This window comes from Tiliqua scincoides, chromosome 1, assembly GCF_035046505.1.
Source record: "Tiliqua scincoides isolate rTilSci1 chromosome 1, rTilSci1.hap2, whole genome shotgun sequence".
Classification (NCBI taxonomy): domain Eukaryota; kingdom Metazoa; phylum Chordata; class Lepidosauria; order Squamata; family Scincidae; genus Tiliqua; species Tiliqua scincoides.
This window is the reverse complement of record NC_089821.1, coordinates 106,307,837-106,324,582: the sequence shown is the minus strand read 5'-3', so window position 1 is coordinate 106,324,582 and position 16,746 is coordinate 106,307,837. Positions and strand designations below refer to the sequence as shown.

General features: G+C 45.1%; 1 protein-coding gene across 2 annotated transcripts in view; it reads right to left on the bottom strand.

The window, feature by feature from the left end:
• The window catches only part of ITGA6 (integrin subunit alpha 6), a 64,994-nt gene extending 48,886 nt beyond the window's left edge, over nt 1-16,108 (bottom strand). For both annotated transcript variants that reach the window (XM_066612232.1, XM_066612231.1), the window contains exon 1: nt 15,808-16,108. In XM_066612232.1, the coding sequence (XP_066468329.1) occupies nt 15,808-15,959 (152 nt within the window). In that variant the 5' untranslated portion in view covers nt 15,960-16,108. The remainder of the gene's footprint in view (nt 1-15,807) is intronic.
• Nucleotides 16,109-16,746: the final 638 nt, after the last annotated feature.

The following is a 16,746-nucleotide window of genomic DNA, read 5'->3' as shown; positions in this document are numbered from 1 at the left end:
GGTTTTTCCAACACCAATTTCAAAGAGTCTTTGACAGCCATTCAGAGCTTAGACATCACATCAGATTACCAGGATGCAGTTCAAAGTGTTAGCAAGGTGACATAAACAGAAGACAAAACAGGGAAGCAACAATATACAGTCCTTAAAGAGCTTCAGGGGCTATTAATTTTTTTCCTGATATAATTCAAGACACTGGTTCTGATCTCTACCACCTTAAACCAGAGGTGTCATTCATATAGTGGGTGGAATAGCATTCATGGCCACCTGCTGAGGGCCAGAAGTGATGTCATTAAAGCAGGAAGTGAAATCACTAAGCAGGTGATGACCAGAAATGAGCAGTTTTTCCTCAGTTAGGAACTCATTAGCTACAAATGACAAAAGAGAAAATATGCAATTCTTGATCATATTTTCAAGATATGGGAGAGTGCAATTATCTTGCAGATCACTCTTCCAACAATGTCTCTTTTGCATCATCATAGCTCAGTAGATAAAAGCAACTGATGGTGGTACTGGGCAAGCCCAAATATCACACGGGCCATATAAAGAGCTTCCATGGGCAGTATCTGGACCAAAGCCTTATGTTTAAAACAATTACCTTAAACCATCTCAAAAGAGGTACCTCCTCCCCTATGAACCTGCCCAATTGCTAAGATGCCCTGCTTGGGCTCACCCACCCGTTTCTGAGGTCAGTTGAGCGGCTTAAACTGCAATTCGTACCTGGGAACTTCATTTGTGGAACTCCCTCCCCAAGTCCTCTTGTCTGGCACCTACCTTGATGATTTTTAGGTACTAGGTAAAAAGTAGTTTTAATGCTATTTAAAATTATATGTACTTTAAATCAGAAGTTTTGTTTTCAATTAATTCTATTGCCATTTTCATGTTTTGTTGTTGGTGTAGTGGTTTGGGGATCCAGGTTCAATTCCCACTCAGCCATGAAGCTTCCTGAGTGCCCTTGAGCCACTCACAGTGTTGTTGTGAGGACAAAAGGAGGGGAGGAACTATGTACACCACCCTAAGTTCCTTAGAGGAAGGGGAGTATAAAATACATAAATATTTTAATGCTTTCTATTGCATTTTAATTCTGCTGTATGTCACTCTGACAACCTTGGTTAAAAGGCAGGTAAAGAGCATTTTAAATAAACACGGGGGGGGGGGGTTCTAAAACAAAGGCAAGTGTGCCCCATCTCACACTGCACCTCTCATTTCAGGCTACAAGGAAAATTGTGGGGAGGAAGGTGAAAAAGGCCCCAAAGCACCATTAGCCTCCTTTTTCCACAGCCTCTGTGTAGGTGACAGCTAGGCTTTTGAGAAGAGTTTTACTAGATTCCATTAGATTTCAAGTTCTCAGTGCAGATGCCTTGCTTATTAGGATGGCTTTGTTAAAAACAGTGACCCTTACAGACAAAAGAATGATTCGTTGACAACTTCAGTGAGGACAAAGGGTTTACATGTAAGAAAGAGAGACATGATTGTGTTGCAAGTCTCCGGCTACATGGCAAAGGTCTGCCCATCTGTCCCTACATGTCTACATCAGCCTGGCCAGAAAAGGAAGCCTGGAACAGCTGGTTTTGCAGTTTTCCTGGCTGGTTTCATTATTACTGCTTCTGTGCACCATAAACAACATTGTCTTCTGGTACTCAGACCAGTTGAAACGAAGCATACGTCTCCAGGTCCCAAACAAACGAGAGCATGCTAGAACAGGGGGTAGCATTCCATCAAATATACTATCAAGGCCAATTTATGTCATTTCAAAAGATGTCTATTTTTCCCTGGACAATCTGGGAAACTGAGTGCAGTTCAGAGTCTGTACTTTGAACCATTAACCCCAGTGCTGTCCTTATAAAAAACTGAAACCAATATTCATATCATTACTTATTCTCTACCTTTTACTACTTCAGTCCTATTAAAAAAATGAAACCTTCAGGTTTTATAAGTGGCCTAAGGCTGCAATCCTATACAGCAATGTTTCTCAACCAGTGGTATGGATACCATCAGTGGTACTTAAGGTGGTGTCTGGTGGTACTTACAGGACCTTGGACACCTGCCACCCAGCAACAAGATCAAGAACGCAATGCAACAAACAACAGTAGGGAACTCCACTCTGTGGGCAGAGCACCAAAGCATGCTTTTTCACACTCTAAAAAGCTCTCCCGTTCACCCTGAGTCTCTTACTGGTGTTGCACCTGGCTCCCAACCCAGGAGATGATGTCATCACGAGATACTTCCAGTAATACTTAGAATAAGTAGACCATGTGAAGTGGTATGGCAGAGGACAATCCTTGAGAAACACTGTTATACAGTATATATTTACCTGGGAGTAAATCCCACTAAGCTTAATGGGACCAACCTAAACAGAAGTGCCTAGAATTGTAAAGCTGCAATTCTATGCATATTGGGAGCTCAATGCAGCCTAGAGAGACTTACTTCTGAGTAAACATGGAAAGAACTGGGTGGCAAAGCAAATTTTGCACATTATCCTCATGCATTCCAACTATGGAATTTGGGTTTTAAAATTGTCCACAGAATTTGAAAGACTTAGGGCCTAATCATATCCAACTTTCCAGTACTGGTGCAGCAACAACGCAGCCCAGAAGTAAGGGAGCAAATGTTACCCTACCTTGAGGAGGCCTCTGAGACTGCCTTTCCCCTGCAGGATGCAGCTCACACCCCGTTGACATGGCTGCATCAGTGCTGGAAAGTTGGATAGTATTCGGCCCCTTAATCCAGAATCATAGCTTCCGCCTTCTCCCCACCCAAACACCAACAGTTGTCCTTGATTCAGTAAAATGGTGCTAGACCAAACTCTCAAGTTTTGCTGTTCTAAAACAGTTCTTGATCTGAACTTCCTGAATTCCAAGAATCATAATGGATATACTGTCCTAACAAATCCAGAAGGCTGATTCACACTTCATGAGATAGATATGTATACACAAAGCTCACCATAAAGGTGAGATATATATCTGCTGCATGTTAACAGATATGCAATAGAGAGCCATTGCTGCTCCAGAATCTGGAATGTGGCCCCCCTCCCCAAGTGTTTGGAAAGGTTTGTCTCCATTTAACCTTTGATAGACAAGGGAGTCAAGAGATAGTCAAGTCACTAAGAGAGATGCTGACATACTTGTGGTTAACATGCCTCCTTCTCAAAGTACATGAATCAGTCCTCAGTCTAGGCACATGCAAGTGGAAACAGCATGTTTAGACATGCAAGTTTTAGACACAGTACTTGCCTCAGAGATGCTTTTAGTGCTCTGACAGCATAAGTTACAAAAACTGTATCTGACCACACAAGATTGATGCCTAGCAAAGGTTGATGCTAACAAAATAAAAATGACCCGATTCTTCTGCCCCAACCTTGGTGCTTCCTCCTCCAACCCCCTTTCCAAATAAAGGAGAAATAATGTGTTAGACTTATACAGAAGCCACTATAGCTGAAGTGCATCCTTTTCTACTTTCACATTTACCTACATCACAACACCTTGGCCTTCACAAAATAGCAGATTGCACTAAAACTATCACAGGCCCATTCCAAACATACAAGTAATACATGGGAAAAGACACCCATGAATTTCAACCCACGTGGGATTTATAACCACACGTTCAGGGATTTATTCATGGCAAAAACTGCACTAGTCCCTCTTCCAGGGCTGTCACTCATCCTTCAGCAGACTTTCTGTGCCTGCATCTATCCCAGCACTATTTGTCAGCCTAAAAGGGTGAGAGTTACCAAGACAATTGGCCCTCCTGAGGGCACTAAATTTCCTGGTCCTGCTCCTACAAGTGACAACAGGGTTCTTGTGCTCTCTACCTTTCCAGGGTGTAACTGAGGGCTGATGCAGGAGCAATCCCCCAGCCACACTCTGGGGCCTACTTATGAGCAAGGGGACATAGGATGCTTCCCAAAAGCAGGCACATGGGAACAGTCACCCAAGCATCCACCCCATAGCCTTTCACATGCACTCTCAAAAAAGCAGAAAAGAGATTTCAATTTCAATTATAGTATTTTTATGTAACAACAAGAATGTAAAAAGAGATCAGATTGACTCCTCAAGGTACTGGAGGGTCATATTGATTAGCTGTCAGCCTTATCCACCATAGCCTCACTTATTGATCCCCAACACTACACCAATGGCTGACCCACTGATTACACCTTAGGTTTCTATCCGATAAAACTTTCCTGTGAGTAAGCCACACTGAACACAGAGAGACTCACTTCTGAGTAGGTATGTATAGGATTGTGTCATTGACTTTGTCATGTTGAGAACCTCCCTCCTTGCATGGGGGACAAAAATTCACAGGTAAGGAAACCCACGTGGGTTTTGCATCCAAGTATGCAGTTATTCTGTGAGAAATACTGATTTCTACATGTTTCTGCATATTTGGAGTGGGCCACAGCTTCAAACACCATGACCCAGTTCAGACATCATGGCCAAACTATGTAATTCGGGATTAAATGGAAATTGCTCCCAAGTAAGCCAATGGAAAATAGCAACCTCTTTTATTTATTACATTTATATACCACACTTCCTCTCTAGACCAGTGCTTCCCAAACTCCTACAAGGGAGTTGGGAGCACCATACGTGTATATGGGAGAGGGGTATGGCAACAATGAAATCCCCAGGATCATGCTGCTGTGGGGGGGGGGAAGAAGAGAGGGGTTTTCACCTTACTTGAGGGAGTGCCAGCCTCTGGGGGATGCAGGGAGTTCTGCAAATGCCTCTTCAGGGCTCCCCACGCCTCTGTAACAGTTAAAACTTTTTTTTACTACTGAAACTGGTTTTCGATTGAAAACCAGAAATGGTTTCCATAATTACTTTTTTTTTACTGTTACAGAGGCTTGGGGAGCCCAACAGATGCATCTGAGAAGTCCTGCGGCAGCTGGCACTTCCTCAGGTAAGGTGAAACACACACCCCCAGCAGTGCAATGCTAGAGGTAGCATTGCTGCTTTCACCCCTCCCCCCGCTCCTTAAAGGGGCAGAGACAAGTGCTTCCCTGGTTGGTGGGTTGTGACCCACCAGTATGGGAACCACTGACCTAAACACATGTTCTTTGGGCATTCAATGAATACATGGGGGATGCAATATTACAATGGCATGTTCTGCACCATCCTTCACATGTTCATTAGATCATCTGTAAAGAGCCTCCTTCAGCTATAAGTATAGAGGACTCCCTCCCCAGGATCAGGAACCCTCCTTGCAAAGGGTTCCCAATTGCCCATGGAAAGTTCTCCACCCACACATGGAGGTTCTTCACAGATGTCCAAAGCAATATGCTTACATTGGAATGGGGTCTACCACAACAATGCCTCCCTCTAAATACATATTAATTTAACGTACCAAGAATGTGCATAGATGGTCTATGAGGCTTACCAGCAACATCAGAATCTACAATGTAAATACATCTGGAACCCCAAAGTGGAAAAGTGAGATTTTGCATGGAAGGAACATAGGGAGTCAGCAAGGAAAGGGTTCAGCAACTCATCCCTTGCCTACCCTTCCTCTGCTCTGAAGCACAGCTTCCCCCCCCCTGCTGTTTTTCATTTAAAAAATAAAAGCTCAACTCCTACACAGTTTGCTCCTTACACCAAACTGGAACTGAAATAAAGATGGTGAGCCAATCCTTTGTTTGAACCCAGTACTTGTGGGATTCTGCAGCATGTAGAGACTTACACAAGAGATTAGTTGAGAGGCCTGGGTATCACTCAGCAAGAGTTGGGAGAGAACTGAAGATTACTTGCTTTAAAAAACCGCTAAGTCGCCTTGATCAGAGCAAGGGGTGAGTGAGGCTATTGTCTGAAGTAAGGACTCTTAGAAGTGGTCAATAGCTTTGGTGACATCACCAGCAGATGACTTTTCTTCATTCCATGGAAGCCCATAGGAAATCAGAGCTGCACCAATGTTTTGTGAAGTACAGTTTTCACTATGAAAAGTGACATGTGGAGGTGGTGAAAGGAATGAAACCACACTTTTTAATCACACCTCTTCACCTCATGTGCTTCTGCTTCGCAGGACAAATTAACATTGCCAGGGAACTGGTTCAGCACTCCCCACCTTTGATGCTGGGCTGCATCAAATCGGAATGGTATGAGTGTGTGTGTGTGTGTGTGTGTGTGTGTGTGTGTGTGTGTGTGTGTGTGTGTGTGTGTCTTAAGAAGCAGCAACCATAGAGCACAAGGGTGGTGCAGTGGTTCAGGAGTTGGATTTAGACCTGGAAGATTCAGGTTCAAACCCCCACTCAGCCATGAAGCTTCCTGGATCAGCTTGGGCTGTCTCTCACTACTCTCTCCAGTCACTATCTCTCAGCCTAAACTTATCTCACAGTTGTTGTAAGTACAAAAGGAGAGGAGAAATCATGTACACCATGCTGAGCTCCTTGGAGGAAGGATGGTATAAAAATGTGAAATATAAAAAATTAAAATAGTTCCACCAGGGAGTCCTAGCAGAACAAGTGGCTGTCCCTAGTCTGGACTCTCTCTGCAACTTTGCCAAGGGAGTGAGCAGGTGCATCAGGGTTTCTGTCCCCTGTATCTGCCCTCGCTGAATTGTCAGGTGGACCACACTGCAACTCCTGGGGAACAACTTTATAGGGGACCAGCCGATTGGCGACTTTCAAATTTGCTCTAAAGAAGCAAGGAGTTTCTAAGACGACCCATATGTTATAGTCGGAGATAAAGCTTTGATCACACTCACAGAGGTTGATGCCAGTTACTATTACCACAGTTTTTGAACCATGAAAAGCTAGTGTGAACAAACAAGACATTACATTCTGAATCATGACTGTTACATATCTGGTAAAGCCCTGGTAATCTACACAGACACTTGCAGCATTCCTGTAGTCTTGCATAGGTGTCATTAGAGGGGCTCTTGCTTTTATCTGTAGTTTATTTCTTACTAGCATGAAATTGCCTGGCAGAAAAGAGACAGACTCAATTTTGTTTTGTGGTTTATGAACTGACAGCCCAAACCACTTTAGGAGCCAACTGTCACTTTGAATTAGGCCCCCCAATGGCAGAGCTTAATTTTGGCATCCTGGCAAACTCTTTTTTTTTTTTTTTTCTCTAAACAACGATCACATCTGAAATGTCACAACTGGACTTTGAAGTTTGTTTCAGCCATTCATCGTGATAGGTGAAACAAATGCTTCTATTGTTGCTACTGAATCTCTTTCTCTCTCCCTCTCTCACTTCCCCCCACTGTTGACTCAATGAAAGCAGAGTATGTAGATTTAATCAGGAAGGATGATCACCCCTCAAAAAAATCACTGGGGTGAGGATAGAAGATTGTACAGGTCAAGTACAGCTAGGAACCAGAGATATCTCACATTTTTCATTTGGGGATAGAAGCCTCAAGATCTATTTGTCAGACAATTCCAAAACAAACACCACCACTCCACATCTGCCCTGATTGCTAAAGTTCTCAGATTCCACCCAAGAGGGGAATTTCAGAGTCATGCCGTCTTCTAGAGAGAAACCAGAAAGCCATGGCATCCCTGACTTCTTATTGAACAGCCAGGCATTACACCTGAAGTTGCAGGTGGTTCATTGCTCTGTATTGTTCCAATACTGTTTGTTACACTGGTGAAAAGATAGGATATGTATCTTTTAAATAAATATCCAGTGCATGAGAATCACCATGCATTTAACTGACCCATCCCCAAGATCACGGAATGCACAGGTTACTGCAAGCCAGTAACTGTAGAAATTGGTTATTTTCTTCTCATGTCATATATGCATGAAGAGATATCCCCATATTAATCAATACAAAACTTCAATCAGGATTAATTGCCCCCCAATGGCAGTGACCTTCCAGTTGTTTCCACTGGTTGGGACTATCACATGGTACCTTTTTAATACAGGCTTTGGAAGGGTATGGGAAGTGGGGATGGCAGAGTGTTCCTGTGTTCAGGGACACTATGGATATGTCAAAGGGCACCTATCCCATGTTATATCAATCCAAATAAGGCAATACTCCTGACCAATACTAGAGTAAGTAGAAACTGGAAACAGGAGATACAGTATAAAGAGTGGGGACGATAAACACTAGAGCCAAGTTCACCCTTGGGCAGCCATGCTGACACATCATATGTCACAACTGCATCAAGGACAGAATATATTATTTCTGAGCACAGGGGAGGCTTTTTTGTTTCTTTGGGTTTCAGTCTTTGTTCTGTTTTACTTTTTAAGAAACCCAATACACAAAAGTGTGCCACAAACATGCCAGAAAGACAGAAAATGTCTCCTTTCAGCTTTAGCATTGGCTAGATGCCTGCATTACAAGAGCTGCCTTCCTCCAACCCCCAACCCCGCCCATTCAACCTTCCCAGCTGCATTTCATGGTTTTTCAGCTACACAATTAGAGAGATTTCTTTCGAGCAGCAGAGAGTTACCTGATAGGTATTAAACTTGGGGGGAGGGCGCTGCAGGTGCACAAGGAGTGACTTGTCCTTTTGTATACAATACCTAGAAAAACAAGTATTCTAAAGTGTTGACTGCCTCAGTCAATTAAGTGTTAAAAAAGCAATACACAAATCTCACCTGTAGTTAGAAATGCATATTAAAATCCATTTTTTGCCCAGCCCACAGGTGTACATATTTTGTCCCTGTTGCATATATGCAACAGAGAGCAGAAATGGCTTAAAATAAAGACTGAAAACAAAAATCTGACCATTACCACAAAATTAAGTACCATATATGCTTGTATGGTAAATTTTAGTCTTAAAATTTACCCTGAACACCTAGGTTGACTTATCCATGTGACCTCCCTGAAGGACATTCCAAGTCCCGCGTTCATGGCCCAGGAGCAGATCTGGCCACAATGGTTGAGCCCAGGCCCGACTGTAGCCGCCCTGGCCAGGCATTGGTCAGCAAGGTGCAAAGCAAACTGGGGTACTACTCAGTGAGTGCCATGGCTGGCCGCAGAAGCTTCTGGCAGCACTGGGTGTTGAGCTGGCCAGGGGCAAGGGCCTTCTGCCTCACCACAGAGCCAGCAGAGATGGCACAGAAATTTTGCATCTCAAGAACTGCTTCCAGTACTCACTTGGCGAATGATGCTGATTCCTGGAGACTCTAGGTCAGTCCTGCAGAGTTGACAACCCTATCAACCAGGGTTGGCAGGGCATCTGATAAGTCAGCAAGTAGGGCATAAAGAGGTCTCCTCTCTCACCACTGCTCTCCAGGAAATGGTATTTTTTCCTCAACAGAGAGGTTTTATACAGCCATCATGACTAGAAGTAATTGATACACCTGTCTATCCACCAATTTGTCTAATCTATTACTTCAAAATCCATTATCCCTGTAGTCTAGCTGGTTCTTTACAAGTACTGTATAGCACTTAAATGCACAGCATAGCTACCCATACCAAGCAAGTCACACTGCAATGAATGGAGATCAAGCAATAGAACTACTTAGATTGCATACTGTTGCATTTTCATTTATCAGTGTTTTTATCAACAAAAACTTCCACTGATTTTAGCAAGGGTCTTATAGAGAACAGATTATACTTTTGAAATTAGTTATACTGAACCAGCAGAATTAATCCTGACTCGCTTGCATAATTATCTACAGGGCCATGTACATAGATTTAGAAGGCAGATTATCTACAGAAAAGAAGAAGAATATAGCCTACTGGTGTTCCATTGGCTTATCTCAGTCCACCTCTCTGCTATCAAAATCAGGGCGCAATCCTAACCCCTTATGTCAGTGCTCTCCAGCACTGGCATAGCAGTGCCAATGGGACATGTGCTGCATCCTGCAGTAGGGTGTCACTCACGGAGGCCTCCTCAAAGTAAGAGAATGTTTGTTCCCTTACAAGAGCATTGCAGCTCTGAGGTATCAGTGCTGGAAAGCACTGACATAAGAGGTTAGGATTGCACCCTCCTTCCAACATACTCAAGATTTCACAGTCCTCCTTAAATGTCTAGAATGGCTTCCTGTCCACTCCCAGAACTAGCACAAAGTCCTTCCCTGCCTTAAAAGACCTTCAAGGCCCTCCTTATCTTTCTGCTCTCATGTCCCTTTACAGTCTTGCCCATGATCTTCAGTTCTCCAGTTTCATCATCCTCAACTTTCCAAAGATCTCCTTTAGAAAGATCTTCCTCAGTACCCTCTCAGAATCACTATGAGAAGTCTCCTTCCTTTCCTTACTTCCAACCCCTTCTTAAAACTCACCTTTCCATGAAGCCTAAGGCTCAGACCCTTAGTCCCCTATTATAACTTACTCCACATACATATGGCAGAAAGAAGCACATGTTTTATTCCAATTTATTCCTGCTTCCATTTCCTCCCCCCCCCCCCGTTGCCTTCTTGTCTGGGTATATAGATTGTAACCTGTCCTCTAGTTCTCCATGTATTTATATGGTGTTATAGAAATCATGTCCTCACTTGACTCACAGAGTTGATGTGAGGATATGATGAGATACAATACAAATATATTGTAATCCATCTTGACCCTTTTTGGCAGCGACAAGAATGTTGAAAATCACATATTGGTTGGAAATCAGCTGCTGAATCTTTGGTTTCAGAACTGTTATAATGGACAAAGGGATGGGGTGCTAGTGAAACCTCTAACAGCACAGAGACAAAACTAACACCAATGAAACTTTTCCCCCTCTTTTTTAAGAAAAGGGGGTACAAGGAAGCAATACTTGAGAGCTAATATGGTACTGTATAGTGGTTACAGCCGTTGTGAATGCCCACAAGGGAGAAAAAGAAGGGTATAAATTTGTAAATAAATAATAGTGTCAGATAGGACCTGGGAGAGCTGCTTAGGAATGTAGCTCACTGAGTGACTCTGAGCCAGTCACTCTCTTCTATCTCACAGGGTTGCTGTGATGACAAAATGGAAGAGGAGAACAATGTGTGAGCTCCGTGGAGGAAGAAGGGGATATATCCATGTAAAAAATAAAGTACCAACCTTTTGTAAGACACTCCAAATAAAGGGGTCATGATGTCTTGACCCAACATTCTTACTAAGCCACAAACACCATTCTTGACATTTCTTTTGACTTGGCAGAATGCCGCTTTCTTGAAATAATGAGTATTTGACTCTTTAGGTTACACAGAAATCCACAAATCTAGTATGCCAACATATGCCACAAGGAAAAAAATGACTGCAGCTTGCAGGTGCCAAGGTATTCAAGCCATATCTTGGAATGGCCTGGCTTTTGAGGCAAAAATAAAACTCTGGTCAGGCCAGTTCCAATCAGGCAGAAACTTCATTTGAATATTGTTCAGGCATACATCTGGGCAAATTATTTACTAGAAAGACCATTTCCATGCAATTAGCACAACAATTTTGCCTGTCTGAGTAGACTTCAATCAGATTTCAAACACCACAGACAATCTACAGCTACCATTTCTATAGTTCACTCTGACCTTAGGAGACAATGAGACTTTTGTCACTAGATAGCCCTTAGAAACAAAAGGCCTACAGCCAACAAATTGGCTGGTTGTGTTGTTTCAAGTCACCTGCACAGCTCCTCTGCCTAATATGACTCCCAGATGTCCTTCCTATCAGAGACTTCTCTTTGTCTTTTTCTGTTTCCCCTCATCTTATTAGCCCACTCCCAGCTGCAACAAGGATGACTCTAACATACTTTTCCCCAAGCTCTTCTCCTTCCTGCCACTAGTACACTGTGTTCTAAACCAGCTGGTTCCCGGAAGCAAATGGGTCCAGAAAGCCATCTCTGGAATCTTCCAGTGACAGACTCAATCTGCCAGTGGACAGACTCAATCATACGATGGAACACCAAGAAAATTAAAGAGTTCGTTCACATGAGACAATTGACAAGAGGTAGTTACAATGTTACATTCTTTTTTAATTTTAAAAATAAGTGGAGGTGATGTAAGCATGGTGGCGGCTATCTCTTCTAGCACCAAGCTCACTTGTAAAAATTCTAGCATGATTAGCATGCTAGAACCTAAAAAAGAGAGAGAGAACACGATCTGAGCACACTGGAAGCTAAAAAAAAAAAGCTCTCTAGTACTCCTAGCGCTAGAACCTTAAAAATGCAGCCCTGGTTTAACTCAGAGTTAAACCAATACAAGACAGGACCGTATCTTACCACTCATGACACTTCCAGGAGTAAACCCTTTACATAGGCAGTTCGCAAATGTCAATGTGTACAGAAGCAACCAAAATAAAGTTACAGGTCCAACCATTTTTATCCATGGATTAGACTCATGGCCACTGCAGATAAGAAGGACCCTGCTGATCCATGAACAAGGAGGGGGGGGGAGGCCCTTTACAATCCCTTTTCTAAAAACCACTTTACTAGGGAGTCAGACTATTAGAACTGCTATTTTGCAGCTTACTTTGAGAAAAATGACCCTTCCCTTCACCCTGGTTCACTGAACAATGGAATATGGGAGTGATCAACCACCAGATATGAGCCAGGGCGAAGTGAAGGGGTCACTTTTCTTGGAGCGAACTGCAAAATAGCAGTTCTAATTGACTGCCTGACTGACTCATGTTTGTTTTAACTGCTTTTATTTGACATGTTTTTTGGTATCTGCAGGGAGTTTCAGAACCAAACCCCAACGGATACTGAAGTCCCACCTGTATTTTGTTCAGAACCACATGAACAGACTACAAAGACTTCTCACAAATAACCTCTGACACAAGTATCAAAACTTATTGGAGCGTATTACCTTTTATTAAACAAACCTAAACACATTTACTTGGGGGGAAAGTCGATTTATTTAACCAAATGATACTAAGTTGCAATCCTATGCATACACAGTTTAGAGTAAGTCCCATTAGACTAGGCAGGAGTTACTGCCAAGGAAACACACACAGGACTGGACCAAGTGTTTTTGATAAAACATTAAAATCATGTCTCTATTTGCATTTGAATGGGGAGCTTTCCATGGTACATACACCCACAGAACAAGAATGGAGGCAGGCTACTAGTAGGAACACACAGGGTCCAAAGACAGGTTGACAAAAGTTGGGCAGAAGCCAGCAGTGGCATGAGTCAGCCATGCCTAAAGGAAGCACATGTTCACACTTGTGGCAGCTCACCCTCACCCGCCTGCAGGGCAAAGAAAAGGGAGAGTTATCCTCTTCCTTTCTGCTCCTGTAAAGAATAAAAGAGCCTTGAACTTCCTCAAAACGTGTGTTGATCACACTCTTGGTCTGGCTGATCACACATACCATTGCCCCTGAAAGTGGTCTGTCTTAATAAGTTAGTACCTTTCTAGCTCTCAAACACTACCATCACAGTTTTTGCAGAAACAAACAAAAAACAGAACCTGTAACTTCACATGGAATTTCTAGTCTCTCACATGCATACCTAGTATGTAGGTTTCAACAAATCATTTCATTTCAATGTTCAAAAACAGTCCCTGGGGCCTGTTGCATTTCCTGATTTTGTAACTATGGTTAGGAGATTATGAGGACCCCAGGAGCTTCTGGGCTCACTCCCCCTCCCTGCCGCAGCATGGGTTTCCCACATTTCACGTTACAGCACTGTATGATGACATCAGAGCTAAATGCAATTGTGTCATAGAACTAACCACATCCTTGGTGGCATTTGGGTAGTTCCTTCCTGCTCTTCAATCTTGCATTTGCCAGTTCAAATCCTTAAGGAGCAGCTGCTAAAAGGGGAAGCGAGGCTTTCCCCTTTAGGAATTCAGTTGACTGGCAAGAGATTCAGGAGAGCCAAAATGAAATACTGCTACATATGTTGCATAATGGCCACTAACTGAAGATGGTTTTAAAAGGAGTTGGACAAATTTGTGGAAGGGCATTGCACTATTTACTGGGATGAATCATGATGGCTATGGAGAACCTCCCCGTTCAGAGGCAGCACATCCCTGAATAGCAGAGCACAGGGAGTAACAGCAGGAGAGGAATGTTGCCTTAATTCAGGCCCTGGCAGTTGGCTTCCTGGAGCCAACCGTCTGGCCACTGTGCCAAGCAGGATGATGGACGAGAAGAATCTTTGATCTGATCCAACAGGACAAAAACTGTCTCAGGCGTGAACATCAGTGCTGGCATCATTCCCTCCCAACACACACACACACACACACACCAAATACTGTATTCATTCAACCAACCTTATGAGTTAAAATGATGGTTACCAACTTTTGAAGCACCCTGTGTAACAGCTGTTCAGTTTGCAGCAGGTAATGTTTAACTCTGTGAAAAGCCTCACTGGCTTGATTTCCGCATAAATCTCTATCAAAAATCACAGGTGTGGGAGCCAGGTTGGGTTTTTAATTTTTTTCCCCCTGACAATTCTACTTTAAACTATTTTCCCCTAACTGGAGTGTCCTGATGAGCTTATACATCAGCAAAATTATGAGGAACAGGAGGGTCTTGTGATCACCCAGCAAGCTTTCAACTCAGCTTTACAAAGCAAGGTACACACACCACAGGGAAAGAAGTCTTTTTTCCCAAAGCAAAGAGCTTTCACACACAGTTCAAACTAGGCATCCTGTCCTTTAATTTGCTTTCCTGCAGGAGGCAAAATACTTGCTTATTTAAGCACCACCCTTTTGGCTTTTGCAGCTGACCTGAGAAGTTTACATTCCCTTAGGGGGATGGTTCTTTTGTTGCTGTACAATCCCCCCCCCCTTTGGCATTCTTTGTTAGCAGGAATTAGAAATGCAAAACACAGTAGGCAGGATTGGGGGGTTCTTTATATTTATATTGCAAATTTAGGAATCTGACTCCCACAGATGCAAACCACTTGAAGGCAAGACTTGTAGTGGGGAGAAGTTAGCACTACATACCAATAAAAGATTCTGATCTGAAAAACTTAGTACTTTCTTTTAAGGTAATGCATCAGTCCCAGAAAGTTCTCCAAAACAGCAGTCCCTTTCCATTTGGACATGTCCCAGGCTACAATCCTATCCACACTTGCCAGGGAGTAAGCCCCATTGACGATCATGGAACTTACTTCTGAGTAGACATGCCTAGGACTGGGCTCCCCATCCCAGCAGCAGCCCTGGCTAACAGGTGGCTGCTCTTGCTCCTACGCTCCACCCTGACCGCTTAGGCAGAGAGGGAGGGGAGAGATTTGCCTAGCACACTGGCGGAAGTGAGTGTACTTGGATGCCTCACCTTGTTCCCCACACACCTCCATGCCCTGGTGGAGGAATCACAACACGGCACACAGCAAGCAGCCAGGAACTCGCTTCCCAAAGTTGCGCCTCCTGTTCCCGCAGGGCCAGCGCAGCCTTCCAGGAGACAGAGCAGGATCCAGGGTGGAAAGGAGTCATCGAATCCCCTAGGACTGGACTGAAGGAGCGCTCCTTTGTAGGGCCACAGCAACCAAGGCTGCACTCCTAGGCATACCTACCTGTAGTAAACCCCACTGAACACAACAGAACTAACTTCAGAGGAAGCGTGCCCACGATTGCACTGCCAGCCCCTGCCAACTGCACCCTGAGCCCACGAGGAAGGCGCCCGATGCCACCTGCAGAGCTCCACAACGCGCGCCAACCGCAAGCCTTCCATGATTCGCCTACTTAGGCTGCAATCCTGTCCACACTTTCCTGGGAGTAAGCTCCATTGACTATCATGGGATTGGGCTTTGAGGCTACAATCCTATCCACACTTTTCTGGGTGCAGACTCCACTGACCATCATGGGACTTACTTCTGAGTAGCCAGAAGCCCAGTAGGCAGAGCCCCAGAAGGCACACGGAGGGTCCTGGCTCAAGGTGGAGGGGCGGAGAAGGACCCCTTCCAAGACTCCCCTAAGGGAGCAGGCTGGGCTTGGGCAGGCCGAGCTGCCGCCCCCTTTCCCCTCCAGGGAAGCGCCCCACCGCGGCCAAGCCTCCCCCCGGAGCGGAGCCACTTACAGCCTCCTGTCCTGCGGCTGCAGCTGCCGGTGCATGGCCAGGGAGAAGCCGAAGAGGCTGCCGGAGTCGCCGCTCCACATGACCACGTTGTCGGTGTCCAGGTTGAAGGCGAGGGCCAGCCCGGGCAGGTAGAGGAGCAGCAGTGGCGCCATCGTCCCTCCCTGCGGATCCGGCGGAAGGGGAGCTGGGCTGAGCTGGACCGGCTGGCTGGCTGGCTGGCTGGCGGGGCGCCCCTCGCCCTCCCGGCCGCTGCACCGCGCCGCGCAACTCTCCCTCTGCCGGGCACTGAATGAGCCCCTTGTTCTCTCCTGAGACTCGGGCTCTGCTTTGCAGCAAGTGACGAGCAACCAGCCGCAGCCCCGCCCCGTCTCTCCCCAGCCACGCACTGGAACTGCTCGGCCCTGCCCAGCCCAGCCCAGCCCTCCGGGGCTCCCATCGCCCAGTTCTTAGGGGGGAAGAAGAAAACCGAGGCCAGTCGGCTGCTGTCAGCCACCCACGGGCGCAGGTCCAAGTTTGCCGCCGCCTCTACTCTGTCCCGACGCCCAGGTGGTCAGCCAGGTTCCCCCCACTGTAGCCAGGCTCCCTACATTGCAGCGCCCTCCCAGGTATCGCGGGCGACCTGTGTAAGAGCCCAAGCCGATGCATGTCTGCTCAGAAGTAAGTCCCATTAGTGTCAATGGGGCTTACTCCCAGGGAAAGTGTGGGTAGGACTGCAGCCTCAGAGCCCAATCTTATGCATGTCTACTCAGAAGAAAGTCCCATTAGTGTCAATGGGGCTTACTCCCAGGAAAGTGTGGATAGGATCACAGTCTAAATTGTCAGGTTGAGCCATGAAGAAGCCTTATGTTAAACTGGAGCAGGAGTTCAGCTGGCTCAGGATTGTCTATATACCAGCAATTTTCAACCACTGTGCTGTGACACACTGGTGTGCCAAGGACA